The sequence below is a fragment of the Accipiter gentilis genome, chromosome 18 (assembly GCF_929443795.1).
Source record: "Accipiter gentilis chromosome 18, bAccGen1.1, whole genome shotgun sequence".
NCBI lineage: Eukaryota > Metazoa > Chordata > Aves > Accipitriformes > Accipitridae > Astur > Astur gentilis.
In genome coordinates this window covers 5,960,091-5,976,866 of record NC_064897.1, presented here as the reverse complement: position 1 = coordinate 5,976,866, position 16,776 = coordinate 5,960,091, and the positions used below count along the sequence as shown (strand labels likewise).

The 16,776-nt window shown below is 44.6% G+C and overlaps 1 protein-coding gene across 1 annotated transcript in view; it reads right to left on the bottom strand.

Annotated features, from left to right (window-relative positions):
• Positions 1–4,035: 4,035 nt before the first annotated feature.
• ARHGEF5 (Rho guanine nucleotide exchange factor 5) overlaps positions 4,036–16,776 on the bottom strand; it is a gene marked incomplete at its 5' end in the record, with an annotated part of 38,455 nt that continues 25,714 nt past the window's right edge. The window contains 11 exons of the mRNA XM_049822277.1: positions 4,036–7,124; positions 7,401–7,505; positions 7,841–7,911; positions 8,325–8,486; positions 9,170–9,324; positions 9,659–9,748; positions 11,628–11,702; positions 12,618–12,747; positions 14,151–14,303; positions 15,181–15,341; positions 16,249–16,511. Of these exons, the coding sequence (XP_049678234.1) occupies positions 6,970–7,124; positions 7,401–7,505; positions 7,841–7,911; positions 8,325–8,486; positions 9,170–9,324; positions 9,659–9,748; positions 11,628–11,702; positions 12,618–12,747; positions 14,151–14,303; positions 15,181–15,341; positions 16,249–16,511 (1,520 nt within the window). The remainder of the gene's footprint in view (positions 7,125–7,400; positions 7,506–7,840; positions 7,912–8,324; positions 8,487–9,169; positions 9,325–9,658; positions 9,749–11,627; positions 11,703–12,617; positions 12,748–14,150; positions 14,304–15,180; positions 15,342–16,248; positions 16,512–16,776) is intronic.

Sequence of the window (16,776 nt, the reverse complement as noted above, 5' to 3'; positions counted from 1 at the left end):
GAATAACAGACTTATGAGATAGGTAATGAAATAGATGGCTGAGGACAAAAATAGGTGAAGAGGTCGGACCAAGTTTAACAAAAAGCACAAACTGCATTACACTAAGAGAGATGGAAGAGTACAAGACAGGTCAGAGAGAACACAGCAAAAGAAATAATTAAAATAGGCAACAGAAAAATAAACAACCATTATACTTTCCCAGCTGAGATACACATTTCCAAACCAAGAAAAGCCCCTGGTTGTCTCAGAACGTGCGAGTCTCTGTGATTTCTGCTACTTAAAGAAAAAAAAGAAAGGAAAAAAAAAAGTTACTATTTCTTAAGACTAGAAAGTAGAACAGTAAAACCAAAACCATATCTGCCTCTGTCTGGAAAGAGGAAAGTGTGAGCAGAGTGTTGACAGCATTTCAGTTGTATGTGCCTACAGAGAAATGTGGTTAATTTTGGGGGGAAAAAGATCTAAAATAATTTAATTTCACACTGCCCTACTTTTGATATGTATTAGTGCAATGCCAACATAAAGGACTTGCTTTCTACCTCAATGTTTTTTTCTTAAACAATTGTTAATCAAGAAGGAACTCCACACCACCAGTCAGACGGGAGAATCTTCATGCAAGTACAAGGGGACGCCAGGCTGCTTCCAAGACCTTCTAATTTACCTTTTTACAGGATTAAGAGAACCTAATCAGTTGCAGGGGGAAGACACAGAAGCAGGAAACTCTGCAACTATAATAATTCGATCTTGTTAAGCAGCAACAGTTTCCGCTGCTGTTAAATGACATGAAATATCCTGATGGGGAGGGTCAAGAACTGAGTGAGGCAGAAGCTTGCTATGTTCTATGTAATTCCTTTTTCTGCTGTCCTCCTCAGACAGCTCCTCTGCCTGTGAGCTCGTCTCACTCATTATTTGAAAGAGACAATATTTTCATGTGTCATCCCTTCTGTCACTCACTCTCTGCCTCAAATCAGGAATAGCATTTTCAGCTTAGTGCTTTGACTTGAGAAGGCTTTTTACTTATTTGCAAACACCAGAATGTGCTTACATCACAAAATACATTTCAAAGTCTTGTGCATGTACCTTGCATCTACAGCAGAGAGAGAGATTTGACGCCTGGGAGTTTTATATTGTCTACAGGAATATTCCTCCAAGACAAAGAAAATTGCTGTCTCTGTTTCTACAACATATAGCAAAGGCCTAGGCAACAACTTGAGATTGCCAAAGAAAAGACCTGAAATGAAAATAAAGTTTGGAGAGAAAGACAGGCCTTCCTAGTAACAACGAGGGAGTTGCCAACCCAGTCCTTCCTCCTATCGTTCGTATGACAAGAGAACAGACTGAACATCGCTTTGTCCCACTTTTAGATGAACATAACCTTAAACAGAAGGGATTTTAACTGACTGGGAACATCATACATGTAGAGTCTGGAATGCCTGAGCTGCTGAAGGTGGACAAGCAAGAAGCCAAGTCCTCTTTTCCTTCTCACAACCACCTCCTCAGACATTTCTTGGAACAAGGTAACCACCTGCACAGCAGCAGCGATTTTTTTTATGGGTGTTTCGAGCGTTTGGTACAAAGCAACCTGAACGCACGCACAAGGAAAAACACGAGCTTCACGGGTGCGCCCACGCAAGCTCAGACGAGGAGGAGGAAAACCGGACAGCGTGTGAAGGTGGTAGTTGCCAGCAGCCTAGAAACCCAGAGGCAGCAGGAACCCCTCGGTGCGATACAAAGGAAAGAAGACCAGCCGCTCCCGACCCTCTTTTACAGAAGCCAGGTGAGACGAGGGCCACGCAGCCAGCAAGCCGAGCAGCAGCCCCTCGCCCCAAGTCGCCCAAGGCACCCTGGGCAAAATGGCGGCTTCCCCGCGGGGCCCCAACCCAATGCGACGAGGAGAGGCAGGGGCTAATGGCCGCCGGCCCTCGCTGCCCCAGCCCGCCCGGCGGGCCCGCCACGCAGGCTGCAGCCTGGAGGAGGCGACGGGGCCGTTATCCTCCACCGGGGATACTCATTAGGCTCGTTGCCGGGTGCCTCCCCCCGGGTCATTAATGAGAGCCGGCGCCCCGGCCCTTACCCGGCCCTTCGGGCGCCCGCTCCTCCTCCTCCTCCTCCGCGCCCGCCCCGTCCATGCCTGCTCGGCGGCGCGTCCGACCCGGCCCGGTTAATGCCCCGCGCCGAGTGCCGGCCGCCGGCCCCGGCCGCCTCATCAAGGCCACCTGGGCCCCCCCGAGGCTGCCTGACCAACCTACCTCAGGCAGCGGCAGAGGCGGGCTCCCCCAGCCGCACCCGCAGGTAGCGGGGCCGCAGCCAGCCAGCCCGCCCGCCCCGCTCTCCTGTCCCCTCAGGCGTCCGGGGGAGCCATCTTCGGCGGCCGCCCGGCGGGGAAGCGCCTGTCCTCCCCCGCGGCGTGGGAGTGGGGGGCCGGAGGGGAGGCCGGTCTGCGAGCGGGGAGAAAGCTGTCCCCCCACAGGAGGGCACGGAGGCGTTTTCTGGTGGATGTGAGGACACCTGGAAGACCGCGCGTCGTCAGCTCCCGTGAGGAGCCAGCTTGCCTTGGAAACCCAGATGTTAGGAGATGAACCTCGTTATCTTTCCTTGCGGGCTGGCAGGAAGACAGATTCGGGTTTTTTATGTGCTGTGGGTGCAATTGTTCAGCACTGCTTCCGATTCTTCATAAACTAGCGGCTGCAAGAAATAAACGGCACTTCTTGACTTTAGGTGCTGTAATTTTGCATCCTTTCAATACTTAACAATTCTCAGAAAAAACAACACTCCTGATAGCGTGGTACCAGGCAGTTAGCGGTCTCACACTACGACAAGTGTTGTCATCCGCCCAGGTAACATTTAAACCAGCTTTGTACACTTGCAGCTGTTTACATGAGATGGAGGGTAGGAGTGAACGAAGCCCGGCTTTTCCGACTTCTTTCGTCTCACGTGCAGTTCATGGAGAGAGCTGTGCTGCAACTTGGGTCACGGTGGTTCCAGAAACCAAGCCCTCTGCTCTTGCATCCTCTGTGTACAGCTTTCCTAACCACTAAGTGAAGCGCAGCCGGCTGGAAACACAACTTAAGTGTCTGCAAACAGCAAAGACAGCACTTGCTGGAAGAATGTGATTTGCTTAATTGTGTTTTGCTGCACCAAGACAGAACATCCTCATCTTGGTCATTGGCTCAGTATATCATTGCTGGCAGAGCACCATTCTCCTACTGTGTATTTCCCCATATGCCCTGCCTTTGTTTCAAGGTTTGCTCTAGCATCAAAGGTCCTGCTTCTGCAGATGCTTTCACCTGAGAGTAGTTTCATTATGTTAAATGAGTGTAAACTGAAGCATGTGTGCCAACATTTTGTGACACTATAATTAGTCTAACAGTGCACCTGGTTCTGCCACCAACTGCAAGGCATGCTGGCTGGAATGTTATTGCAGCTAAAATGGCATTTAATTTGTTAGCAGCATTGACCTGACAAAACACAACTCTGATCTTAGAGGGGATGGGATCTCCTCAATATTAGATAAAAGCTCAAAGATAAAAATCACTAACTGCTTTAGAGGCTCGTTTCTGAGCAAGGTTGTGTTTATTTACTGAACTCTGGTCCTACTGTCAGCTTTTTCTTGTATTGTGAAAGGGAATAAGAACTGCGGAGAATGCTTTCATTTATTTTCCTTTAGGAGAGACCAACATAGGTCTCCAGGGCTGTGACCTTTTTTTTGAGCCAAATATGTATTTATATATATTTTATATTTTTATATGAAAAAAGACAGCAGTCATAACACTTGATTTTCAGACATAACCATGAATTTCTCAGACTCTCAATAAAACTTTTTTAATGTAGTTTGTGCTTGTATTTCATTGCTGTTCCTACCACAAAGAGAAAGGAGTGTAACTGCCCTCTAAAGGTTGTCTTTCATTTTTTTTCAGTATAGAAATACTAAATTTCTTTTGTCCAGATACACTATGTGTCAGTCTCCACAGGTTCCTGTGGAAGATGATGGTTTCTTCTAATTCAATTTACAGCCAGCTGTTTAAGATACACTGGCTTCTCACATACAGTGTTCCCATTCTGTGGACTTTCTTTGGGGATCTGACTAGAAATGTATAGGGATTTGGCTGGCAAACTCTATACTTCTATTTCTGTTTAATACTGATTTTCTGGGAAATTGGGTAATCCACATTAGACAATGTAGGGAGACATCTTGACTCATAATTAAGACTGTAATAGGACACAGCAGATACTCATCAACATGATTCCTGCCTCCTGAACGTGCAGTTGTAAGTGATATTGTACAAGTTTGATTAAGTTTGTACAAACAAAGAGATGTTAATCAGCTTCAAAAGCATGAAGCAATTCAGTGCAGATTTGTTTATGGATTTTTGTGACAGGATGGTGCTGGGGCTAAAAATGCAACTAAATAGTAAGAAGTTGACGCCTATCTGAAACATAAGAAATCAAAGTAAACCAGGGTATAAACACTTATTCTTAGAAGCATAAGCTGACCTTTAAATGTTTCTAAACATACAAAAACTTGACAACAGGAAATAAAGGCTGGACCTGTGACAGGGAGAAGTTAGCCTTTGATACAACTAGTTAGACAGTATAGAAGTCCTGCCAGTCACAACAGTGGCGTTGAAGTTTCCTATCTCAACAAGAACATATGGAATTCAACATAGAAACCACCTTTGGAGATCCTAATGAACAATATGCCTGCTTGTTTTTGAGGGTGGAAGTTGAAAGAGTAAAAAATTCTTGACTTGTTAAACGTTTAACAAGATGACCTCTGATTTAGAACAGCAGTACCTATGGCCTGCATCCTCATGATACAGGTAGCAAAGATGAAGCTGATAGGGGTGTGGGACCCTCAGACTCTTTACGTAAGATGACCTTACACGGGCACGTACTGAATTGATCCTATGGCAGTGTTCTGTATCCCGGCTGAGACATTGGTGAACCTGATGACTTATGTATTGCATAAATTCATGACAGCTTGGGATAAGCAGGTGTTTTGGATGTCTGAACATTCAGGGGTCTTGTTGAGGATTGTAAGTCGTCTTATGTCACTTATTTTAGTTTGAGGTAGGGCTTTGCTTTCATTCTTAGCTAGTGACCAGCTTCAGTTCTTCTAGGGAAAAAACGTGTAGACAGACTGTAGTCTGGACCAGAGATTAAAAAGACAAATGAATAATTACATCCTGTCTTACTGGTACAGTGGACTGGACTTCCAGCTTCTGTAGGTCATCCCTTTAGCTTACCTTGATATACTGATGACTAGCACCACTATGGAACCTGCAGCAGCAGTCACTTCAGGGCTGGTGATAACACTCTGAAGAATCCTACAGCATGGCTAGTAAAGCAAGCTTTCTTCACTGCCTCTACTAAGTATAGCTATTTGTAATTAATATTCACTTTGAAAGGAGAGTTCTATGGAAAAAAATAATGAAAATACTGAATATATATTCAGTAAAAATTGAATTACATCTGAGATGAAAACCTAAGTAACGGGAAAGCAGAAAGTTGTTTGTTTTAACTGGAGAAGTGCATGAGTTTATTAGGACTAAAAGCAACTTTTTTTTTTTTTAAATCCAGCTAAAATTATTGATATAAATAGGCTGTAATAAGCTATACTAGATACAAGGAAAATGGGAATTAAAGGCAGAATGTTACAGAGACAGAAAGCTGGAGAAATCAAGATAACTAATTCTTCAAATATATTAAATGCAAGAAGGCTACACGTCGCTTTCTTTGGTGTATTGATTCTTATCCTTGATCTTGCATTGACTGAACTGAACGCAAACACGTTAACATAGAAACAGTATTTTACAGTTGAAGGCATATCCTCAAATAGACAGGTTCTGCACAAAAGCAGGACTGCATGTAAACTGGACTTAAAACCAGAGAGTTCTAAAAAAGAACAAAGTCCCTGGTACATATTTTGACTTTATCTACAGTGGCTAAATATCTCAGTGTTTTCTATAAGTGTGCAAAATGGTGCATGCAATACCACATCAGCTATCAAATTAAGAGCAGCAGGAAAGTGCCACTTCATTGCATATGCCTAGTCATGGTTATTTTGTACAGGGCATGTACCAACATGGAATAAAAATCTTTGTCAAAAGTCACTGTTCTACTTTGAGTTCGAGGCAGAGTAAAAAAGAGTCATTTCAGATGGCTTATTGGGACACTTGTTCAGAAGAGAGGTGACCTTTGTGAAACAGATGCTGCAGCTTGATACCTCTTAAGGTGGGGGAAATCATCACAGTGGCTTCCAAAAACTTTGCTTAACTCCAGTGGATTTTCTAATGCTGTCAAGGACTCTTAACAGTATGCCGAGACCGAGTTAAATTTAGGTACAATGAAATACTTGCCTATCTAAAAAACAGTAGACTTGCACAATCAAATAGATAAATTGTTCTAAGTGGAAATTACACTATGGAGATCAATACCATCAAGATATCAAGAGGATATTCAAATGGAAGAGTCTCCTCAACTCTATTGTGCTTTGCACTTAGCACCTTCCTTCTCAGGAACTCAAAGCTCTTAGTATGCTAATACTAGTGAATTTAGCCTCACAACATCCAGTGAGGTAGGTAAGTTTACCCCCATTTCACAGATGGGAAAACTGAGGCAGAATTCTGAAGTGACTTGCCCAAGGTCCTGCAACTTGTCAGTGGCAAAACCAGGAATATATTTTCTGAAGTCCAGATCCCAGACCTCTGTCCGAGTAAAGTCCCTCCCTATTACCACAAAGCAAGCAATACATGCAACTTTTTTTCCTCCTACTGCTGCCGTAGTCCTGGTGACACACAGGAAGTGAATGATTTTTCCTGATTGAATTCCCGCTTTCTTTGGCAAAAAGCACCCAGTTCTGTCAAAGTGCTGTGTTATGCTCTTTGCAGAGGTGTTTCTTCTGAGGCACAATAGAAAAAAGATGGTTTCCCCATGGCAGGGAGACTGTACAGGTCCAAACAAAGTAGAGTCTTATTTCTTGCAGAAGACCTGCTGCTTGGCATTCTTCACACGTTGTTCCTCCTTCAGGTTCTTCTGTCGTGCATGTTTGCTGGAGATTAGTTCCACATGTTCCGAGGGGAACCAGCCTCTCTCCCGGTCTGAAAGTTTTACTCCTTCCATCCATCCTGCAGTGTGGGGAAAAGCAAAACATGAGGCAAAATAGTCAAATGTTTTTTCATTCTTTCCCAAAAGCCCCCTCCAACAAAGCCCTAAGATCAAAAAAAAAAGATTCCCTTTCAGCTTCCAAATAATGTGTCTTAATGAAGAGTCTCTTCATCCTCTCAATCCAACAATCACAAATGAGAGGCTCCTTCTAAAGCCTGATTGTAGTGTTAAGGCTTTACAGTACTAGAGTAACTTCCTACCCGTAATTTAAGGTAGCCATTGTTCATTCTGCTCACCATCATTGCTGTACTGCATAACCATGATGATATCTGCTTTCTCCAAAGCCAGCTCATCATTTTCCCGAGCCTTGTAAGTCTTTATGCATTGAACCTGTGGTGCATCTAAAGGGGAGGAAAGATCATAATGGTATACTAGAAAGCAACTGTAAACCTGTGTGTGTCAGCCCCAGAGGAGGTAGGGGATAAGGGACTGCCCAAACACTAAAGAGCAGAGAACTGGAGGAGGGACTACAGGTCTTCTACCTAATATGAGGAGTAAAAATAGATAAAATAACTGGCAGAACCTGGCACTGAGGGAAAGCCCAGTGAGCATCATCTTTATTTACAAAAAGGCAAGTGTTCTGCCTTGGAGTAATTTTTGGGATGTTCCACCTCACAGTGACTCCAACTCCTCTGAGCCAGCCCACCCCATTGCTGTAGTAGCAGAGCAGTCTCACCAGGGCATTCCAGGAGGTCCAGTTCTCCTCGTGGAGGAGCCAAAGCAGAGATCCACCTCAGCTTCTCACTGCTGGAAAACATCACCAGATAGGTGTCAGGATTCAATGGGAGGGATAGCAGTCCGATGATGGGAATGGGGGTGTGTGTGTCCAGGTTTGCTCACAGCAGGGGTCAGGGAGGTGGTACTTAGGGGAAGCAGACAGAGTGGAAGTGGAGAAAGGGGATGGGAAAAGGCAAAAACTCCCATTGTTGGAGGCTGATGGCATGACATAACATGGTAGTACTGTATGAGCAGCTATGATGAGAGAGGAGCAAGGTGGTTCATTAGGGGCTTGTTATGGCAAGAGGATGTTTTTCAAGTCCTCTACTCAGCAGCTGCATTTGATATTTCAGCATTTGGGTAGCTGAGGGACAACCATCAGGCTCCTAAGAAGTGTCTAGCTATGGTAACAGGTTATACTGAGGGTAACCTTGAGCTCTTACTGTGTCTCTGTACGAAACAAAAACTCCACTCTCTTTCCCTGGTAATTCTGAAGTAGAAAGAGACGGAAAACATTTTTGTTTGTTCCATGCAGTTTCATCTCGCACTTCTCCCCACGCACATCTGAGAAGGCAGCATGATCAAACACAACAAAACGTCCACCCCTGCAAGTAAAGAGGAGGAACAAAACAAGTTGTGAGTTTTAAGGTGATGAGGGTTACAAAAGAGAGTCCATGTTGTTTTCTGATGTCGGGAAAGCAAAAAGCTTTTAATGAGTCTTCATCTGCTTTAGGCACTTTAAGCTTTGTTCTTGCTAGAAGTCTCAGAAGGCCAGAGAAGAGAGAGGGGACTTAATGAAAAGGGTAGAAATACTAAGCTCTGTCCTGTCAGAATTTTATCTGATAGCTTACAGCTTAAAAAGAAACCATGTCCCCAAAACCCCAACACAACCAACCAACAACTCTCTTAGTTTCTTAACAACCCAGTGATTTGCATATTCACTAATCTTCATACTGTCCTTCAGAAAGAAATTATTTACCAAGTAAAACTAGAATAAATTGTTATTATTAAAGTGTTTCACATTACAGAGATGGAAAGACAGAATAGAAGCGTGGCACTAGGGACCAGAAGATATCTTATTATATTAGCATATGTTGTGATTAAGAGTTGGGACTATCAGATTCCACATACTTGCATGATACTCACATAATGTAGGGTTAGGAGAGTGACTTGACAAATGCTGCCACTTGCTGGCAGGCAGAGGGAAAGGACTCTTTCACCAAAGCACAGACCCAGAAAGAGACAGGTATTTTAGAAGGGGCAGCAAGAATTGTGTTGAAGCACTCACTCCTTCGGCCGAGACAAGAGCAGACAGTCATTGAAAAGATGTAGGTAGATGGGACGAGTGGTGACTTTCCATTTTGGACTCAGGGTGCTGAAGTCCAGTGCTGTCAACTCACCACACTTCACAAGTCGCCTCGACTGTGAGATGAGTGGGAATATCTGCAAGACAGAAATAAACATTTATGTCAAGCACGTACAAGGAAATCGGTATCCATGAGTTTCGGATCTGCATTTTCGCCTTTCTGTAGAGGAAGTGTGCTTTCCCCTCTCCAACTGGACAGGTGTAAGTCACTGTAGGCACCTTTGGCTGAAGGCTGACACAAACGATTGGGCAAGGGAGGCACTGATGAAGAGCTGACTTGTGTATGATATTCTGGTTCAACAGTTCTGTGTATATTGGAGAGGAGAACATAAAGTAAGTGGAAGTGACTTTGTGAGGAAAGAGAGAAAATATGTTAGGCTAGAGCAAGGCCCAGGGACTGGACGAGCTCACCTTGCACTCAAATTCAATCTTCTGGCTGAGGTAGATCAGCTCTTCAGTGCTCTTCATGCGCTGGACATTTTCATTGCAATCCTTGATGAGCTGCAGAGGAAAACAGAAGATCAGTGAGGTGGAAGCAGAAGTACCTGGTGGGATCAGTACTACTCCCAGGAGCCACTCAAGAGTCAGTGTAAGTGACAATTCTTTAGGCATCCTCCTGCAAAAAAAGTGTTTTTCCAGGCGAGCGTAGTAAACTTCTCCATACCTACAATGATCATCCTTCTTTCTTAAGGAAGATAATATTTAGATGAAGTCTCTGTGATAACTATCGTTTTAACTTTGGGATACTGGGGGGAATACTAGAGACATCTCTCTCAGGTGACAAAGGTTGAATTGCTGGTCATTTGGAAGCAGCTCTTAGTAGATGCTCCACTGTAAACACAGGAGGCTAATTAGATAAACATCAGCCCCGATTTTCCACAACCCAGAGCTTGTTGCCAGTACCCGTGAGGACACTACACAATGAAACAGAGGTACTTCAGCCTGTAAGCTGCCTATGTAGCTGCCTGAGGTGATACAGGGCAGCTGCATAACAGTGTCACAGAGATAACGCTGACTTGAACACAGCTGGAGTCTAAGGACTTCAGTGTATAACTTTTGCTCACCCACCTCAGACTGCAGTGCAGCACACAGGTGCAGTCTTAAGAGCTTTAAGGAGGCATGCATTATGTTGAACTGGTCCTTAGGTTTGCGGTGGAGAACAGGGGAGATATTGTAAGAAAGGGAGTGACACTCCAAGAAGGTCAAATCATCACTAGACAGAATAGGACCTAGCTAGGAATAAGTCTACCTTATGATGCTGTAGACATTTTTGATAAGTTGTCCCAGAAGACTTTAAATCTGGTCTCTGTAATAAAACAGGATAGAGGAAGGGATGCAAGAGTACAGTCATGTCTTGCCATGCTTTCTTTTTTTTAAAGCAAGATTTTCTTGCAGGGGCTAGTGTGGGAGTTGATCACTAGTTAGAGACAAAGGTAAGGAACACAAAGGTGAAATGGTGGTTAGGAAATTGGAAAGAGTGAGTCCTGAAAAAAGTAGTTTGTTATCATTGGTGCAGGTTCAGTCGCATCCCAGCTGGCTCCTGCTTCAGTGTTTTCTGCTCACAGCAACCACTGCACATGCAGGAGAGTCACATGAACACACTGATTTGTTACGCATGAGGATCAATGACAAGGGCCTTCGACAAGGATGAGGATCAATGAAAAGGACTGGGCCACTTCAGTGCCCTGCAGCTGTGTGACACAACATTGCTGTGGAGAATCACAGAATATCCTGAGTTGGAAGGGTCCCACGAGGATCATCGAGTTCAACTCCTGACTCCACACTGGGCAAACAAGAAGTTAAACTATATACCTAACAGTCAGGCTTGAACACTGTCAGGCTTGGGGCCATGACCACTTCCCTGGGGAGCTTGTTCCAATGCTTGACCACCCTCTCAGTGAAGAGCTTTTTCCTCATATCGAATCTGAACTTCCCCTGACACAGCTTTAAGCCATTCCCTTTCGTCCAGAGAGAAGAGATTAGCACCTCCCTCTCTGCTCCCCCTCATGAGGAAGTTGTAGACAGCAATGAGGTCACCCCTCAGTCTCCTCTAAGCTGAGCAAACCTAGTATCCTCAGCCGTTCCTAAGTCTTGCCTTCTAGTCCTTTCACCACCTTTGTTGCCCTCCTTTGGACACATTCTGACATTTTTACATCCTTCTTATACTGTGGAGCCCAAAACTGCACACAGTACTCGACGTGCGGCCTCACCACTGCTGAGTGTAGCGGGACAATCATTTCTTTCAAGCGGTTAATGCACCCCAGGATACAGTTGGCCCTTTTGGCTGCCAGGGCACATTGTTGACTCGTAGTGAGGGTACCATCCACCAAAACCCCCAGGTCCCTTTCTGCAGGGCTGCAGAACGGGTTGACGGCCTTACCTTTTCAAGTGCATCATAGGCCTGTGTTGCTTGCACTTCCTCCTCAGACCCAGGCCGAGTTCTCTTCAGGATATTCTGTGTGAGAAAAGATGTTTTTCATAATGCAAACAGGGAAAGCTGGACGTATGTATCTGGGAGGGGTAGGAGAAACAAGGAAACACTAAGATGCCAGCCTCAATGGAAACTAAAGCAGTGGTAGGTGATGAGATGTGGAGATAACAAGGCCAGAAATTTGAGATGCAGAATGTCACTGATCAGCTGCATTGAACAGGCCATCCTTGAAAATCTAAATCCTATTAACTATCATGTACAAGTTACATGGCATAGGAAGCAACCACTAATGGAAGCACAAATGGCCTTACGCACAGAATTATTCTTTGCCTGATACTCCTATTCTCCTATCAAAAAAAAGCTCAAATAATCAAAAAGAAAAATTTCATTAAAAGAGCTCAAAACTAATTCATTAGGGACCTGCTCATTCCTGTCTGGAAGGCTCCTATTTGTCAATGTTGCAGGCAGAGAGTAGAGACAGGCTGCCTTCCAGAGGGCAGCCAAGGAACTCTTGCTTTGTTTTCCTAGCAGGAAGCCAAAAAAGTTCAATAAAATGTAAACCAACATGTTCTGAGAAGACTCCATAAATTATCCATAAATTGCAGTACAATTGAAGTAGTGTTGCAACAAAGTCCTAATCAGTATACAAACTGCATTGCCTCACACAGGCTATCATATCCAACTCATGGTGCTGGTCTAATGCATAGCAAGCATTTGTACAATGACAAACAGGTTTGTTTTTGCAAAGGCATATTCACAATATACACAACAGAGTGGCTTTAGAACATCTTGCCAAACTTGTCACGGATACAGCATGAAAGGCTGTATGCAGTCCTTCCACCCAGTGCTTGGAGCTAGCTCATATTTATATGACTTTCACACTTGAGGAAGGGTCAGCTTGAGAGAAACTGTAGGAAAGCAGAGAATCAATACAATTACCTGTAGAAGGAGTTTGAGTCGAGTGATGCGCTGGAAGGGTAGGATGAGGAAGGATTTAAGTGAGAGCCGCTGGCACACTGGATCACTTTCCAGTCTCTCTAGGACTTGCTGGAACCCTGCATTTCCATTTCTGTGGGAGTGGTAAAGAAAGAAGACATCGAGGTATCAGAGCAAATAGTCTTCTTAGTATCAGATTTCAGTGAGTGCTGAGTGCTGGAGTAGTCCCAACAGTCAGGTTTTGTCCCTGGGGCAAAAGATGTCAAGAAACCACGCCACTCCGCTGATGAAGAGCAAGTATGGGTTTCTAACAGCTTTAAGATGGCAGTACAGCTATTATTATATCTTTCCTCTTTCTGCTACAGCCCTCTAGAATAAAAGCCAGAAGTAACATCTACATTTCAATTCCCCTCTATCAGTAGGGCTTCTTTCACAGACACAGTGGTGGTTTGTATTCTTTCCTTACACTGAACAGTCCAGCGCCAGGGGCTGTGTTCCGGGTCTGGAAACAGCTGCCTCCCCTCTTGCTACTCTTGAGAGAAGCTGCCTTCTCCCCTAATGTCTCTTTTACCCTCTTAGACACAGCCACTGCCATCCAGTTTTCCATGTTGGGCTGTGGCAGATAAAAAGGCTAATGGCATGAGAGTGGCACTGGCCACCAGAATAGCCAGTCCCATCCATATCCTTGAAGAGATGGGGAAGAAGGTTGTACGCCCAGTAGACCGTGCCCTAGACAATATCCTTGAGGTCCTTTCTGTGTGAAACTGAGCCTTCCCTGAAGGGAATCAATTGCGAGACTAGATCTCTCCCAGTCAGCAGCACCCAGAGACAGTGCCTGAATAGCCTGTTGGGAACACTGTCGTCTCCCAGAATCACTGTAGCTTCACTGGAACTGGGTTGTTACAAAGGGAAGCAGTGCAGAAGTGGCAAGGAAACCTTGCTTAGGACTGGGCCCATGCCTGCTGAATGCTTAGTTGTGCCACTGGGTACAGAAGAGGAGGGCAAGAGATGTTCTACTCCACCACCCAGAACAAGAGAGACCGACAGTGTTCTCTGGCCCCAAGATTTTCAATCCATTCTTAAGTACTCCTGGGTAGAAAGTTGAAGCTTACTGACAGCAGCCTTATTTTTCTTAATTACAGAAATCACAAAATGGTTGAGGTTGGAAGTTCCACTTGAAATTATCACTTTCCAGTTCTTAGTAGTCTGAAAACCATAGACTGAAAACCATTATCCAGGACAGTCTTTTTTGCTCTCTTCAGTAGAGGGTAGACAGAGAGAACAGCCTGCAACAGAATCGGATATTAATTATTCATTCCCTTTCCAATGCTATGCTATGCAGCTCTGTCCTGCTGTCCCAAATGCCATTGAATTGAAGAAGGTTCCTGCCTGTTCTTCTGGGGGCATAGTGAGCACTGGCCAACAGCCTGTACCTGCAGCATTCCCCATCGTTTGAAAGAGTGAATATTCAAGATGCAGTAAGGAAGTAGGGGGGGGGGGGGGGGGGGGGAAGGTGCAAAAAATGAGAAAACTTACAGTAACCGCTGGAAGGTTTGCTCCTGATACGTCTGGTTTGTTACATATGGTAGATACACCCTGCGGAACTCAGGGGCATGTTTCAGAGCCACATCACACACATGGAAGGTGAACATGTCCTCCTCAAACTTCTCCTCCAAGTCAAAGAGGAAACTGCAGCACATGGTTGTGGTGCCATAAAAGGAGAAGGAAATATCAGTGTCATTTAATAAAGCTGGAATGGCCTCAGTCCTCTAAAATCCTGACAGCCCACATATAAGCACAAGATAGCTCTTTAGTTCTAAAGAGAGCATAATGCCTGTACAATGACAATTTAGAGCTAGATATCAGCAAGGAAAGACCTCTGTTCTTGAGAGGTCATACTTCTAAAGGCATGGTCAGGAAACAACTGAAAATTAAGACATCACCAGAATAATTCCACTAGTAGAAATGGAAAAGGTAGCAGCAAACCATACTAGCTTAGCAATATATGTAGCCAAACCTTGCAGGAGAAAAGCAGAACAGAATCCTACAGCATACAGGATTCCTTGCATGTGGGGTCTTGTCTACATTTTATGACTTATGCTCAATTGATTCACATTAGGTTCTGTCAAGTGATGGCTGTAACTTACTTTTTTTTCCCTCTTTTTTTTTTTTTTGTCAGGTCTCATGCAGCTGCTTCTTTTGTCTTGTATTTGGCAGGAGCTGCATTTGGTTTGAGCTAGTCAGGTTTAGTGGTAGTTGAAGCCAATAGCGCATGGCTAGAGTGGGATTTTGAACATTTTGATCTCCTGCAATGAGCTCTGTGCACAATTGTGCTATAATATCTGGGACTTAACACCAAGATTTACACTGCCCTGTCACCTAAAAAGGTGAGTGTTCCTTTCAGGGCAGTGTTGGTATGCAATCAGAAAGTGCTGTGTTTGTGTATCTACCTTGAAGGTCAGTGAACATGCAGAACAGGAATGAGAGATGTTATTGACAGAAATGACGGGCTGTGTCTGTGCTTCATGGAGGGTGTTAGCCCTGGAAGCAAAGGGCCATATCTCACCTGGCGCTGACATCGCGTACATCATGAAGGCGGGAGAAAAGCCACTGACGTTCTTGATTGGTGAGCATTGCCTGGAGCTCTGCTGATCGCTGGAAGTGATCCACTGCCACATTTAAACTGCGCAGGTATGAAGCCTCAGACATTATCAACTCAAACTTGGCCTTGAGAAATAAAACAAAGGAGCACAGCATCACTAGACTACTTAAATCTGTGAGGAATCTCATGGAGAGGAGGCAGGGGCAAAGCAAGAAACCCACACAGTACATGATGTAAGTAGTGTGTAATTACAGAAGAGAGGCTTTAGGAATGAAGGGCAAGCATGTCATTACATATAGTCTTTCTTTCTTTAGAAGACAGGACTTAAAAGAAAAATAGCTACCTGCTCTCATTCTCCTTTTTATTCCCCCTCAACTCTACTTTCACTAGGTTCCCTGTTTTACATGCTCCCATAAATTTTCCAGCATCCACATCACTCACGTTTTTCTCCTTCATCACATTTCCCATGCTGTTGTTTTCGCCTCTTTCTCTGGGTCCTCCCATCCACTTCTCAGTTCCTCTCATTTTCCTTACCCAGTTTCTCTATGTACCATTTTGCTGAACCCATATGTCCTCCTGTTTCCTCTCAGCCCTGCAGCTCAGACAGGTCAATTTGGTAAACTCACACTCTACCACAGGAACGACAATTCACTGTGGTTTTATTAGCATCTCTCATAAGCTTATGTGTAGGAGAATGCTGGAAGTCTTCTACTTTAATATTCTCTTCTGCATTGAGCATGCTCAAAATTCCTTGTTTTATCTTGTTCCAGTTTCCCCATGTCTGTTTTCATAAAGTTACTGATAAGGTCCGGAGTCCATCCTTCAGTGCTCCTTTTCTCTACAATTCAGCGCTGTGCTACTTCACAAGCACTGGTACCACATCCCCATACTACCTACATGGGTAGAGGTGACCTCTGCATTCAACCACCTGCATTCCCGCACCAGAATTTTTGCTCTCCATTTTAACCACCCTTCTGGGGACTCTTTCTTGACTACAGACCACCCATCTACCTTATTACATCTGTCCATTACCTCTTGCAGCTTCTGCTCATCACGGGACATATTGAGTAGCATTCTGCTGCCCCGTATCATGGGGATGTCCTGCCAGAGGGATGCGTTAGATGAGACTGACAGACGTTGCAAATATGAGTCCTGGGGAGACAGCACTTTCCTCCGTAGCCTGGGGGAGCTTGGGAAAGTCGACTCTATATCCTCTGTGAAAGAATCCACTCTCTTCTGGCTTTGAATGGCCTTGTTCAGAACCACATCACTGTACTCCTGATACAGCAATCTTGCTGTGAAGAGAGGCATATACATTTATACTTTATATAGCAGCTACTTGCCCTCTGCTTCAATCTGAAGAAAACTCTGTTACTGTTTCACATTAGGACAACTGAATACATTAGACCACATGCATCTGCTATAAGCAAAGCTGACCAGCTGCCCGAGTGTACTGCAAAACTCTGGTTTCACTGCCTCCACTGAACACCGCTCTCTAACGCTCCGCTCCCTCCTTGCTACCGTGTGGCAGGAGCCCCTCTCCTTTGTGCTCACTGCAAG